The sequence below is a fragment of the Cherax quadricarinatus genome, chromosome 61, assembly GCF_038502225.1.
Source record: "Cherax quadricarinatus isolate ZL_2023a chromosome 61, ASM3850222v1, whole genome shotgun sequence".
NCBI classification, from domain to species: Eukaryota; Metazoa; Arthropoda; class Malacostraca; order Decapoda; family Parastacidae; genus Cherax; species Cherax quadricarinatus.
In genome coordinates this window covers 7,616,412-7,631,974 of record NC_091352.1, presented here as the reverse complement: position 1 = coordinate 7,631,974, position 15,563 = coordinate 7,616,412, and the positions used below count along the sequence as shown (strand labels likewise).

General features: G+C 43.3%; 3 protein-coding genes across 9 annotated transcripts in view; 1 reads left to right on the top strand and 2 right to left on the bottom strand.

Annotated features, from left to right (window-relative positions):
* The window catches only part of rg (A kinase anchor protein rugose), an 803,540-nt gene that overhangs the window by 600,377 nt on the left and 187,600 nt on the right, over positions 1-15,563 (top strand). The window lies entirely within an intron of this gene.
* LOC128699384 (protein mab-21) lies at positions 4,442-6,536 on the bottom strand. Its single transcript, XM_053792059.2, has one exon. The coding sequence runs from the start codon at positions 6,534-6,536 to the stop codon at positions 5,436-5,438; it is 1,101 nt and encodes a 366-aa protein (XP_053648034.1). The 3' UTR covers positions 4,442-5,435.
* LOC128699383 (protein mab-21-like 2) lies at positions 7,024-8,148 on the bottom strand. The gene has a single exon (XM_053792058.1). The coding sequence runs from the start codon at positions 8,146-8,148 to the stop codon at positions 7,024-7,026; it is 1,125 nt and encodes a 374-aa protein (XP_053648033.1).

Genomic DNA, 15,563 nt, shown 5'->3' with positions numbered 1-15,563 from the left:
CTATGTAGAGCTTGTAGAATTATCATGATAGCTTAGCATTATGTAGAGCTTGTAGAATTATCATGATAGCTTAGCACTATGTAGAGCTTGTAGAATTATCATGATAGCACTATGTAGAACTTGTAGAATTATCATGATAGCTTAGCACTGTGTAGAGCTTTTAGAATTATGATAACACTATGTAGAGCTTGTAGAATTATGATAGCACTGTGTAGAGCTTGTAGAATTATCATGATAGCACTATGTAGAACTTGTAGAATTATCACGATAACTTAGTACTATGTAGAAGTGGCACATAGCGTATTAGTTGGTAATCTGGAACTTGGTGAAATATTACTTGATAGCGTATTATTTTTTTAAATATTACTAGGTAAACTAGAAATTGCTAAATTATATAGCAGCTTATTACTAGGTTACCTAGAAGTTGCAGAACTGCCACAGGTTATATTAGGTAACCTGAGAACCTGCAGTATTCTAACTTTTCACTTTATGCTTTGTGTAAATCACTTGAACTTAACTTCACTAACATATTTGAAATATTTATAACTAAAAAAAAATATGAATAGACGTTGGGATAACACTAGAAAGTGCCGAAGGGCTGGAAAAAACAGAATGAGGACCAGGAAAGAGTTGTGTGAGGTGGTTACACTTTGTGTATTAACCACACAAATTGTGGGGTTGAATTTCCTCCCTATTATGTACTGTAATTTATATTAAGTACTTGTTTTTTTTAGTAAGGTTATGTAATTATCTAGCTGTATTTACCTGTGTGTAGCTACTAGAGTTGAGCTAAGCTAATGGTGTCCTGCCGTTAGTATTTAAAATTTTATATTTTGTTTTAATTTCCATTGGTCGTGGTACTATCACCTCTTATAGCACACATCATTGTTCTCTCACTGTAAATAACTTTCCAGTATCGTTTTGGTACCTCTTCTTTCCTAGTTAACATATTGTTTTTGCTCGTGTGCTGATGGTGCTAAAGAATTTTCTTTTCATTCTTTCATATCGTTTATCTACACGTAGTTACCGTGTCTTCTCTTTCTCTTATCAGCCACTGAGGGGCATATTTTAAGCTTTCAGCACCACTCCGATGTTCAGAAATATTTTTAACTCTGGGAACCATTTTATAGCTCGTCTTTGGCATTGTTATAATTCGTTTTTTTTTTTTTTTTTATGTGTGGACACTAAGTTTGATGAGACGTATAAACTGTTATCTTTTTTTAGTGTTTCCCCATCCATATGTTTAAAAGCTGCTCTTAAATACTGTAAGCTAGTGTAGCATATGATTCTTAATTAAGATTTCATTAATATATTCTTCCCATGACTTTTTTCAACGTTTCCTAGTCATTCATTTTTTCTAGTGCATTTAATATTTTTTCACATTCTGTATTATTCCGATGGGCTGTGTGTGTATGTTTTATTAAAATATATTATAATTTTAAACTATCTTCCAGGCATATTTTGTGGTGTATTAGGTAATGCGGGTCTGAGGGTACACTAGGCTGAGTAATATTGAGCTGAGATCGTCATTTATGTACACACTAATGTGCTTTCAGGGCGTGCTGTATTTTATTAATATTTATTTAAATGTTGAATTAGTAATGATAATAGTTTTACCTAATACTTATGGTTAAATTAACATTGTAATAAAAATGTAATAGTCATAAAATGTAAAGTAAATATATTAATATATGTTAATATTTTTAGTATTGCTAGCAATAATGAGATTTGTCATTAATAATCGTAATGACATTTGAAAATAGTGTTTATAAAGCCTATTAGTAAAGATAAAGGTAATATACTTAAAGACAGTAAAATAGCAACAGTAATAAAAGATAAGTAAATATTATTATTATTATTATTTCCATGCTAGTTTTATGAGTTAATATTGGAGTAACTGAACTTCTTGAACGCTGTTGCTTTTAATTTCTTAAATTAGTTACAAGCTTGATATTAATTATAAAAATTCCTGTGAATTATGAACCAGTGATTTTTGGGATTTACTGTTGTCGTTCGAGTAAAATAACATGTACGAAGGGATTCAGGGTAACTTGTTTTGGAGGTGGGAAGTACAGCAGCGCCTGTGTAGTTAACAGTCGGGTGGAGATTTGAGCGTGTGTGATGTATGCTAAGAACTTATTATAAAGAAATAAACCTCTGGGTGATTCTCAGTAAAATGTTTATGCCTTAGTGCGGTAAATGTAGCAGTGAGAAATTCTTTTGTATCTAAATAGAAATAAGTTCAAATGCATAAAGAGATAGAGCCCAAAATTAAAAAAAAAATATGTAAAAAGATATTCAAAATGACTTCGTTGGAAGACAGGAGGGAGATGTTATGAGACTACATGTAGTGTTAGCATACACAAGTATGATTGAATTTTAAAGACGACTACATGTAATTATACACAGGTATGTGTGAATATTAACAAAAAAGGAATTAACTGCGCTAGAAATTGGGGTAGTAAGAAGTTAGTTTACTCTATAATAAATAATATAGAAGTGATAGTTATAAATATTTTTTTTCACTAATACGGAGGTAGATGGCTGATATTAACCGCATACATAGTGTATGCTAAACCTATTGGCAATATAGAAAAATGACGATACATATATAATAGGTCAGACATCAAAAAAGTGTGTGCTAAAAAACATAGGTAACAAAAAGCAGTTGACAACCCGGGCGCTCTCGTATAATTACACTTTTCAATGGAGACTAAGTATACAGTGTTAATATTTCTTAGGAAAGTGAGGTGTTCAAATATATTATTTACGAGGTAAAGTAAGATCAGCACAGCCAAGGTCAGTACACATAAGGCGTTTCATAGTCTTAAAAGGAGAGCTTACAGTAAGAAGGATTAACTAGGCAGTAGCAGGTCAACTGTAGTGTTCATACACGTCAAAACATTTACATATTAGGTGTGTATATATATATATATATATATATATATATATATATATATATATATATATATATGTCGTGCCGAATATGTAAAACTGGTTAATTAGCAAGAACTCATTTAAAATTAAGTCCTTTCTAAAATTTTCTCTTATACGTTTAAAGATATATATTTTTCATTAATGTTAATGCAAAAAAATTTAATTTTGCACCAACAGAATCTTAGAAAACTTACCTAACCTTATTATAACAAGAGCAATTTATTTTAGCCTAACCCAACTAAATATATTTTAGATTTGTTTACATCAATTTAATACTAAACAAACACAGTGAAATATATTTTTTTCGTTAGGTTCAGAATGATTTTGGCGAAATTATTGCATGCACAAATTTTCACTTGTCCTATATGGCAAGATGAACGTTGCTATTTAAGCCAAGATCGCAAATTCTGCCTGTTCGGCACGACATATATATATATATATATATATATATATATATATATATATATATATATATATATATATATATATATATATATATATATATATATATATATATATAATATATATATATATATATATATATATATATATATATATATATATATATATATATATATATATATATATATATATATATATATATATATATATATATATATATATATATGGTTAGGAAGAATTTGGGTGGGGAAGGCATAATAAAGAAAATTTTGTGTATCTGATAAGGGAGATAGATGGAGTATTTTGTTTCTTCTCCAGCCAGAGATTTAATCCCGGGACCTCACTGATGAGAGCCGCGATTCTAACCACTATGCTATGGCAGATGATAGATGAAGTAGTAACAAGAGCAGCAAGTGGCTGCTCCCTGGCCCCATAGTCACCACGAATAAAAGCAGCCGGCACATTATTAATAAGCGTCACTTTATCTTGGAGATGTGTAACGCTGTAATATGTATTGGTATACCTGTACAGTATGTGTAGTGAGAGATGATGTATATCACGTCATCCCTGTCATATTAGTACCTTCTTATTCTGGGGAGTAAATGTTTCATTGACCTAAACGGGCTTAGCGCTGTAAATAAAAAACAAAAATAATTAAATTAACATATTTTTTTCCGATATTTGCACAGATTTCTGCGTACATGTATATTTGAAGGACTTGTATTTTCAGTTTGTCTACGCATATATTGCATTTATAATTATCCAGTATTTTAACTCTGCTCATTACTGTTTGGTAAAAGTGCTGTGAATGTGTGTAACTCTTCAGGATTATTAACGTGAATAGTGCTAGAGAATTATTTTATGTTGGATTATGGAGTGGTATTGTATATTACAATAATAGTATGTAGTACTTTAATAATAGTATAATACTAGAATACCAGTGGTGCACAATATTAGTATGTAGTACTATGATAGTAATTAGTGTGTGGTACTTTAGTATTAGCTAGTATATAGTACTAGAATATCAGTTGTGATATCATATACCTTCAAGGCAATTCAGTATTCTTGAACAATTTATATTTTTGGTTAAATAAAAAATCTGTTTTGCTTCTCTCTTAGCTTGTATTTGACAAAAAGTGTTACAATATTATACAAGTCAATAAATAAGGGAATGAGTGACTTTTGTGGAGGCGAGTGAGAGGCGATTGATTGTTAGGTACACCACTCGGAGGTCCTCGGCCGGGCAAACACTAAGACTTTTTTTTAGTTGTTGTTCAGTGATGCCAAAGCCGTCAATTACTACTAGGATTATATTGTAACAAAACATTTTTTAGATATTTTTCTTATATGCGTCACTATATAAAACACCTCAATGATTGACTAAACACATGTATAGCTACACACTCAGATTATGAAGATGGGATAAGAGGGTAGGCATGAGGGAGTTCTAGGCCTCCGGGGGAATGTCTCTAGGAGAGCCAGGCCTATGGAAAAATCTCTCTGGGAGAGGAAATCCTCGGAGTATGTGTTTGGGGGAAGGGAGGCTCCTAAGAAGAGCCAGTCTAGTGAAGCCCTACTTACACTTGGTGTAGCGGCACTTTAATGACTGTTTGTAGAGACGTGTCCATTCTTGTACGCCGGTAGGGTGGTTCTTGGGGGTCCCAGACCCCTTTAAATGCTCATGTCTTCCCCACTCTCCCTAGCATCAGTTAACTATTGAGCCTCTTGTTATCTACTGCACTTGGGTTATCACTACTGCGCTCGCGCCAACACAAAATCACACTTATGAGGTGTCATGTCTAGCAGGAGAAAGTCTCACGATGACCAGAAAACTATTTACATATTACTACACAAACTTATCACAGCTGTAATAAACCGAGCACCGCGGTGGAGCACAGCGCATATAAATAATATATATGTATAATCAGAAGTTATTTTGGCGAACTAGAAGCCACTGGTACAGAGGTATCGTCACACGGGGTGCACAACGAGCGCTACGGTTTGGCACACGCTATATATACAATATTTACACTGGAGCACGTACGCCTGGGGGTGGTTAGTCACTGTGTGAGTGAACCACAGATTAGCTAGCGGCCTCACAGTTTCTCCAAGCTTTTGGAGTTGGTGAGGAGCTCCCTGGTGAGTCTCCAGGCCTGCTTGGCGGCGGATTCTAACGCGGGGGGCGAGGCCCCCCGCAGAAGGTTGATATTAGGTAGGAAGTAGTGTGGGCATCGGCGACACTGAAGGCAGGTGATGAGCTGCAGCAGAATACCTACAAGACGGTCCCCCAGCGCCCCTTCATCCCACTCAGCCTCCCGAGGGTGTTTCTCACACTCGTACAGCATGAGCGTCTTGACAGCATAAGCTGGCACCGGGTCCCCAGGCAGGTCCAGGTGGCGGTCCCGCAGCGTCTTGAGGATGGCCAGGCACCGCTTGCGGGAGGCGCCATACAGTAATCTGTTCTCTGCGTCGTTGAAGGATAACACCCAGGCGTCACCCTCCAGACCGCCGCCGTTCTTGCCAGCGACGCTGCTGCTCTCCTTGCTCAAGAGGTCAAAGCCCTCGGTCTTGACCTCTGCCACGAGGCTGGGTGGCGGCCATGGGACGTGTGGGGAAGGCCAGTGGGCGGCCGAGCGAGGCCACACACCCGAACACTTAAATGCGGGCGTTATCTGTACCACGTAGCGGTCCCGCACCCGCAGCCGCACCTCGCTCGTATCCCCCACCATCCTGACGGAGTCACGGTATGTGCACTTATCTATGGACTGGGCCACTAGTGTGTGAAGTCTGGACCTCATCTTTCTTGCAGAAAGGTAACCGGAGGCCGTGATGAATTCCACCCACAGGGACATGGAACGTTTGCGGCCGTCACTGAGCTTAAGTACAGCGCTGCCAGGGATACTGCCGTCGTCGACAAAGTTAAACTCGCCCATCTGATTGAGGTACAGTATTGCCTCAAACTCGGTGGGCGAGACAACATTAAGTCCCTCGAAGCGGCCGTTGACCTCTGCCAGTGAGGAGATGACCCGCGGCTCCTGGACCTCTACTTCCTTCAAAACATCTTGCACGACCTTCACGACTTCCCGCAGTGTCTTAGCTACTGCTGCTCTGCGGGCAGCCACTCTCTCAGTCGAGTATTTGTTTACTTGGTACAGCATGCGTGACTGGGCACCCTGCATGTCCGCCGGTACTAGCATCCCCACACTGCGACCTCACCTCCTGGGAGATCTGCAAGACGAGTACGAACTCAGTGAAGATGGTGTGGAATGGGAAAGGAGTTGGTACCAGGGCCAAGGGTAGGTAGCGGGGGGCACGTGACGGTGGCACCTGCCTGCCACTCGATGCAACGGGACTTCTCGCAACCTCGCGCTGCTAATTACTGATGCGTGAGTTGCGCCTGCAGGAGATGCAATGTGGGCGGAGCCTTGGGGCGGCGCACCTCCCACTGCCCCGCCCTGGTGTCACGGCGCTGCGTTACCACTAGGACACCGACAGGACATCCATCTTACCGCCCGTCACGACCCACGACCTGCCCTGCCACATGCCGATCGATGGCCCTATGACTGTTGTCACGCGGTGGCTGCTTCAGGTACTAAGTTACTCAGGGGTGACTGATTGACTTGACTGTCCACCAACAGCGACCGCTCTGCAGGCATATTTTATTTTATTTTAGCATTAAATGCATTAGCATTGTTGCAGATATTCTGTTCTGGTGAGGAGGTCACGGGTGAGACGCCAGGTCTGGGAGGCTCCTTGGGTGAGAGACTGGCGGGGAGACCCACGGAAGAGATCCACCTGCGGCAGGAAGTAGTGAGGACACCTGCGGCACAGTAAACAGGAGATGAGCTGAAGGAGGATACCGTTAATACGGTCCCCTAGGCTAATGGTGTCCCACTCCCATTCGTGCGGGTGTTTTTCGCACTCATAGAGCACCAACGTCTTGAGCACGTACGAGCTCACGGGGTTACCTGGCAGATCAAGGTGCCTGTCTCTGAGTGTCTTTAGAATGGAAAGACACTTTTTGCGGCAGCCTTGAGTGAGGAGTCTATCCTCAGCCTCCATGAACACCATGACCCACGTGTCTCCTTCTGCTGTGATGGCTGCATCTTGCTTTTCCTTGTCCTTGTCTCTCGCTAGGTGAGAACAGTCACGTGACACTAGGGTGAACCCAGACATCTTCACCTCGGCCGCCAGCTCGACCCCGGGCCAGGGCAAGGAGAGTTCGGGCCAGTGGGCCGCCGATCTGGGCCAGATGCCGTAGCACTTGAAAGCCAGAGTGAGGTCTAGAGTGTAAGTGTCTCTGATCCTGACGCGGACCTCTGAGGTTCCACCCACCATCCTCAGTTGGTCACGGTACTGTGACTTCTCCACTGCCTGCGCCACCAGCGTCTGGAACCTGGCCCGCATCTTACGTGATGACAGGTAGCCCGACGCTGTGATGAACTCCACCCACAGCGACATTGAACGTTTGCGGCCGTCACTAAGCTTGAGGACAGCACTGCCGGGCACGGTGCCGTCGTCAACTAGGTTGAACTCCCCCATCTGGTTAAGGTAGATGGTGACCTGGTACTCGTTGGGGGAGAGGATGTGGAGGCCCTCCCAGCGGCCGCCAGCCTGGGTGAGAGTAGAGAGGCAGCGGGGTTCCTGCGCCTCCACATGTTTCATGAGGTCATGGGCTACCTGAACCACTTCTTCCACTCTCTTGTTGACGATCATACGCCTCTTGGACACCTGCTCGGCGTAGAACTGCTCGAGGGCGGCCACCAGCTTGCCTGAGCCGCTGGAGACGCCGTCACTGGGCACCAACATGGTGACTGGTACTCTGTCTCCGCCGCACACACACACAATATTCTCCTGGCGAGGGCCAGGCAGGGCAGCCCTATGTAACTTATTCCACCACGGCTCGCGAGGCGCTGCTTACAACTCCCTCGCACACAGTTACGATCGAAAACTTGATTTGGGGCTTAAATCTCCGTGAGTAATTACTATATAATATCCATTTAGTTCACTGATAAGTTGGCTCCTCTAAACTACGACTTGGTCTGTTCCCTATCCTCGGGATCTACTGGCTATGAGTGACGTCAAGGAGAAGACTTCTCGCCATTGGCCAGGGCTGAGTGGGTGGAGCGATCGATAATCCAGAGCGAGAGGATGCGCTGCCATTGGCTGGTGGGCGGGGCGTGACTCGTGCCGAGTTGTGGTTGGCTGTTGGCGTCAACCAGCCGGCGAATGCCAAGAGTGATTAGTTGTGAATCGTTGACGAGTTGACACAAGTTGCGCTTGGCCACGCCTCCTCCCGGGAGTGCCCGCTGTGGCCCGCACTCCACACGTAAATTAATAGACTATCGGCTCAAACAAAGAGTGGCAGTACCTACCTGCGAATTAAATACCAGGTTTTGCGGGGAGAGGTGAACCTGGCCGCAGGTGGTATGAAGACATTACCCCCGTCACCACACCGCCCACCTTTCAAGTGTGCTCGCCTGTAAAACACACTCAATTACTCTCTAGGAATTCTCCTTAAGTGAAGTGCTGAGTGAATCCCAAGGTAAAGAGAAAAAAAAATTCAGACTGGACTATCACATGAATAAAATTCTGCATGTGGCTATTTAGTATATTTCCTTAATTCACATGTTCATCACCTCAAACTCTTTGATTTTGTGTAGTGAATGTAGTTGTTGAATTTTGGTATCGTGTCCAAAATATCACGTTTTATGATTATCGCTTAAATATTGCAAGGGGAAACACTTTCCAAATAAATTATTAATTAGAAAAAATGGCGTATTGTCAGTAAATGGGTTGACGAGTAAAACTAAATTCGACAATGATTTTTATAGCATGAATGAAGTCAGTCTGAAACCTTCATGAAATGTTTGAATGACTGAATTTGTTCTGTAACCCGACAAAATGATCACGACACATGTAAAAGCCAAGATACCCTAACTAAAACATGAAGAACTTTTTAAGACACTGGGTTGTTTGTGTTCGCTGGAAATTGCTTCTAGACTCAATGTTATTTAACCTCAGCTCAAACATTTACAGTTGCTGGACGAAACTACTTGTGTTACCACTTGGATCCTAAGACACTAAATCAACTAAGGGGTGGCCCATGGACAGCGTGTCACTAAGAGGCCGCTACAGTTGCCAAGATTCTTACAGTGCTCTGCTCGCCCAGGGGTCCGCCCACCTGAAAGCTACTACAACGGTCTCTAGTTGCTGCGATGACCTAAAGAGTCTGAAGTATTCGTCTATCTGTATTAAAGGCAAGGTTATGTTTCTAGCTTACACCATGTCTGAAATTTTTGTTTAAAGTTAAAATGTTAAATTTCATGGCGACTTGAAGGTTAGTCGGACAGTTCTTGCAGAGAGCGGCTGTAATTCTATAGCAGGACTTGCCTGTTATTGTGTGCAACATTGATTTCTTTAGCCTTGAGATACGAGACGCGATTTAACGTAGTTGATAACATTCCTAAGCAGTGTTTGGCTATAAATTCGCAAAAAAAAAAAATTAAAAAGCTTGAAAATTAGAAACGACAGATATTTACATGAAGATCGTCGTCGTTCGGGCACAAAGAATCGAAAGTTACTTAAGTGGATAGAAGATCCACTTGTGGTGAAGCAATTATCGATCAGAGACAATGAAAAGAAAAGAGGTTTTAAAGTTTTAATGTTAATATCACAGCGGCGCGGAGGCTACAGCCAGATTTTTGTATGATGCCGTACAAGATTGAGATACAGAATGTTAGGTTGTGTAGGCCTAGTTGACGGCGTGGAGGCCTAGTTGACGCCGTAGAGGTCTAGTTGACTCGCGCTTCATTTAAAATCTCGATGTGTGTGTTCAGCTTGTTATGATGCAAAATTGGGCAATGATTGGGTCTGTCTGGCTCATTAAAAAAATGAAGAATTGTAAGTTGAGGTTGGTGGTCAAGAACAGAGTGAGGTAATGAGTGTTCATCTTGTGCCAGTAGTTTGGAGAGAGAGAGAGAGAGAGAGAGTATAAGATACCGATACCATGGTATGATAAAAACAGTAGAATGCGATTCTTTGTTGACAACGTTTCGCTCGTTTACGGGGATTTGATAAAGCCCATTGTGTGAGCAAAAAAGTCGTCAATAAAGGATCGCACTGTATTGCACTTGTGCCAAGTAGTTTGTTTATGATGCTGGCTGCCAGTGTTTTCAGCGCTATAACTAAAAACATTTATTTCATTACGAAATTTGCATGGTAAATATGTGTTGATGTGGTGGTCCAGCTTGTGCTTCGAGATGTTCATGGAGGAGTGTGTTCCAGTGTTATGAACAGTTAGGCTGTTACATAACATTTTAGTGGAGCGGAATGCTGTATATTGATACAAATTTTAGTAGGTATTTTTTTTATTTTACAGCAGTAGTTTTTTGATTTGTAATCCAATTGTTATTTTGCTGTTTGTAGTTGAAGGAGCAATTATAATCATCGTATCTTTGGAGTTTAATTTATTATATATACATTATATTTTCGAGTGGGTTTCATGGTCGTTTTAAGTAGTTGTGGAGGGAGAATATTTATGTATTTATACCTATATAATCGTATCTGTCCGAAAATTGTCTAGAAATTTTGGTACATATTTAAGACAGGATGGCAAGGAAATTGTCTCCGTGTTCAAGCATCGTACTCTGAACCCGTCAGGATGCAGTGTACTTACACTTAGGGTCAGGATGCAGTGTACTTACACTTAGGGTCAGGATGCAGTGTACTTACACTTAGGGTCAGGATGCAGTGTACTTACACTTAGGGTCAGGATGCAGTGTACTTACACTTAGGGTCAGGATGCAGTGTACTTACACTTAGGGTCAGGATGCAGTGTACTTACACTTAGGTTCAGGATGCAGTGTACTTACACTTAGGGTCAGGATGCAGTGTACTTACACTTAGGGTCAGGATGCAGTGTACTTACACTTAGGTTCAGGATGCAGTGTACTTACACTTAGGGTCAGGATGCAGTGTACTTACACTTAGGGTCAGGATGCAGTGTACTTACACTTAGGGTCAGGATGCAGTGTACTTACACTTAGGGTCAGGATGCAGTGTACTTACACTTAGGGTCAGGATGCAGTGTACTTACACTTAGGTTCAGGATGCAGTGTACTTGCACTTAGGGTCAGGATGCAGTGTACTTACACTTAGGTTCAGGATGCAGTGTACTTACACTTAGGTTCAGGATGCAGTGTACTTACACTTAGGTTCAGGATGCAGTGTACTTACACTTAGGGTCAGGATGCAGTGTACTTACACTTAGGTTCAGGATGCAGTGTACTTACACTTAGGGTCAGGATGCAGTGTACTTACACTTAGGTTCAGGATGCAGTGTACTTACACTTAGGGTCAGGATGCAGTGTACTTACACTTAGGTTCAGGATGCAGTGTACTTACACTTAGGTTCAGGATGCAGTGTACTTACACTTAGGGTCAGGATGCAGTGTACTTACACTTAGGGTCAGGATGCAGTGTACTTACACTTAGGTTCAGGATGCAGTGTACTTACACTTAGGTTCAGAGAAATAAATCTGTATATGTAGTACATCACCAGCTTGCCAGTAGTGCCATGATGTTTACAATGAAATATACAGTAGTAGTTATAGCAGAGTAGTCTACGAGGAACAGTTCAACAAAGCAGTATGGATGCTGTGGATAAGTATATTTGTTATTAGTTGTAAGTGTACGAAATAAAGTAGCGTTACACTACACAAGTCTGATCAGTTGTCTTTGGTAAACAGTGTCTCGGTGATGAACCATTGGATTTGAAGACTGCACAAGACAAACGTTTAATGGGACAGCATTTCGATCGGAGTAGAACCTGATGAAGCGATAGCGATATAGCAAAACGTTCTCCAATAAAAGTTTATCCTGCGTATGTGGCCTTCATGAAAGAAATAACGCAAGCCTGAAAAACTTCCATCCCCCCCACATGCGCTGTGTAATCCTACGAGTTTAGCGCTCCCCCATGCTTATAATAATAGACAACACCGCCACCATCGCCCTCGAACACCGCCACCGTCTCCCTCGAACAACTCCACCGAACACCACCACCCTCTCCACCGAACACTATCACCCTCTCCCTCGTACACCACCACCCTCCCCCCTAAAACCACCACCCTCCCCCCTAAAACCACCACCCTCCCCCCTAAAACCACCTTTGTCTCTACCGAACACCGCCGTCCTCTCCACCGAACACCACCACCCTCTCCCACGAACACTACCGCCCTCTCCCATGAACACCACCTCCCTCTCCCACGAACACCGCCGCCCTCTCCACGGAACACCGCTACCGTCTCCTCCACGCACCTCCGCCCTCTTCAAGGAACACCGCCACTCTTCACCGAGCAACCCCGCTCTCTTCACAGAACACCGCCACCCCCTCCAGGGAACACCGCCACTCCACCGCGCACCGCTGCTCTCTTTACGGAACACCGCCGCCCTCTTCACGGAATACCGCCACCCCCCTCCAGGGAACACCGCCACCGTTTCCCTGAACACATCCGCCCTCTCCACGGAACGCATTCACCCATTAGCATTAGCTAAGAACTATAGACCAATAGCTCTGACATCCCACATCATAAAAATCTTTGAAAGAGTGCTAAGAAGCAGGATTGCAAATCACCTGGATTCCCAAAATCTGCACAATCCAGGGCAACATGGGTTCAGGGCAGGTCGCTCCTGCCTCTCACAACTACTGGATCACTATGACATGGCCTTGGATGCACTGGAAGAAAATCAGAATGCAGATGTAATATACACAGACTTTGCAAAAGCATTTGACAAATGCGATCATGGCGTAATAGCCCATAAAATACGTGCTAAAGGAATAACTGGGAAAGTGGGGAGATGGATCTTCAACTTCCTAACAAATCGAACACAAAGAGTAGTGGTCAACAGAGTTAAATCGGAAGCTGCCATAGTGAAGAGCTCTGTTCCATAAGGCACAGTACTCGCCCCCATCTTATTCCTTATCCTCATATCAGACATAAACAGAGATATACACCACAGCACCGTATCATCCTTTGCGGATGATACTAGGATCTGCATGAGGCTGTCATCTGCTGAGGACGCGGTTAACCTCCAAGAAGATATAAACAAAGTTTTCCAGTGGGCAACGGTAAACAATATGATGTTCAATGAGGACAAATTCCAACTACTCCGTTATGGAAAACTGGAGGAGATAATAACTAGAACAGAGTATACTACTGACTCCGGCCATACAATAGAGCGGAAAAATAATGTAAGGGACCTGGGAGTAGTAATGTCTGAGGATCTCACTTTCAAGGATCACAACAGTGCCACGATCGCACGTGCAAAGAAAATGATAGGATGGATAATGAGAACTTTCAAAACGAGAGATGCCAAGCCCATGATGATCCTTTTCAAATCACTTGTTCTCTCTAGGCTGGAATACTGCTGTACATTAACATCTCCATACAAAGCAGGTGAAATCGCAGATCTAGAGAGTGTACAGAGATCCTTTACTGCACGTATAAGTTCTGTCAGGCACCTTAACTACTGGGAACGCTTGGAAGCACTTGACTTGTACTCGTTGGAACGCAGGAGGGAGAGATATATCATAATCTACACTTGGAAAATCTTGGAAGGAATGGTCCCAAATCTGCACACAGAAATCACTCCCTACGAAAGTAAAAGACTGGGCAGGCGATGCAAAATGCCGCCAATAAAAAGTAGGGGCGCCATTGGTACACTAAGAGAAAACACCATAAGTGTCCGGGGCCCAAAACTGTTCAGCAGCCTCCCATCAAGCATTAGGGGAATTGCCAATAAACCCCTGGCTGCCTTCAAGAGAGAGCTGGACAGATACCTAAAGTCAGTGCCGGATCAGCCGGGCTGTGGCTCGTACGTCGGACTGCGTGCGGCCAGCAGTAACAGCCTAGTTGATCAGGCCCTGATCCATCGGGAGGCCTGGTCATGGACCGGGCCGCGGGGGCGTTGATCCCTGGAATAACCTCCAGGAATAACCTCCAGGTAACCCTCTTCATGGAACACTCACCCTCTCCACGGAACGAATCCACTCTCTCCACGGAACACTGCCGCCTCTCCCACAGTAATTTTTTTTCCACTACGTAACTGTCATATAGACTAGAGTAGGAGCACCTTGCTGATTTATCCACTTCTGAATAAAACACCTCACGGAGTACCACCACCTTGTGTGTGTGTTACCATTTGTCCGAGGCACTTGTCACTAAGATACTTGGCCAGTTGTTTGTGTGTGTGTGTGTGTGTGTGTGTGTGTGTGTGTGTGTGTGTGTGTGTGTGTGTGTGTGTGTGTGTGCGCGCGCGCTTATCCATGTATGGGCTATTTATGTATCTAACACTTCCTCGGAAGGGTGAAGCATGGGTGGCGGTAATGTATTGTTGTGGGTGGCTGGTTGACGGGGCTGGGGGCGCTGCCCTACTGGGCAGGGGGCAAGAGGGAGTGAGTGTGGAAAGCGTTGACGGGGGTTCAGGTCGTCCCTTTGACGTGCGCGACGGGCTCCTCCCCCCGTCAAGTGACGAGCTTTGACAGGGGTGACGGTTTAAGTGGAACCCCGCAGTGGTGAAGCTTACACCGCTTTCACACCCCTCAGTCTCTCCCTCCCTCCTTTCTCACCTTCCCCTCCCGCTACTGTCCCTTCTCACCCTCCTTTGCTCTGACGACCCTCTCCTCCCATACGCCCTTCCTCTTCTGTACCGTTTCGTTCTCCTTACTGTATCTTTTTTCCTATTACCTACTCATTTTCACCTCTCCCTCCTTTGTCCCTCTCCCTCCTTCTCCTGTCTCCCCCTTTCCCTCTCTACATCGCTCACTACTTGCTACTCTCTCTCACGTATCAAGAACCTCAGTAGTGAGTGTTAACATAAGAATGGAGGAACGCTGCAGAAGGCCTACTGGCCCATACAAAGCAGGTCCTTATTATACCCACCCCTTCCCAAAGCTACCCAAGAATGTACTCCCACTCCCAATCCACAAATCACACCCAGCCCCACACCCATTAGTGTGAAATCAATGTCCGTTGCACAACATCAAAAAAAAAAAAATGACGAGCTACATGAATTAAAGCTACCTCTCCCGTCGTCGGATCAGACCTTATGGCCTAGCATGTCGCAGTCGCTGTGTAAACCTTACGGGTGAACATCAAAATGGTATACAATACCGACAGGTTGGTAGGTAAGACACATAGGCAACAGTTAGGCAACTTTATTCC

What these genes read in the sequence shown, in the direction of transcription:
- LOC128699383 (XM_053792058.1), bottom strand. Translation starts at nt 8,148, where the DNA reads ATGTTGGTGCCCAGTGACGGCGTCTCCAGCGGCTCAGGCAAGCTGGTG.
- LOC128699384 (XM_053792059.2), bottom strand. Translation starts at nt 6,536, where the DNA reads ATGCTAGTACCGGCGGACATGCAGGGTGCCCAGTCACGCATGCTGTAC.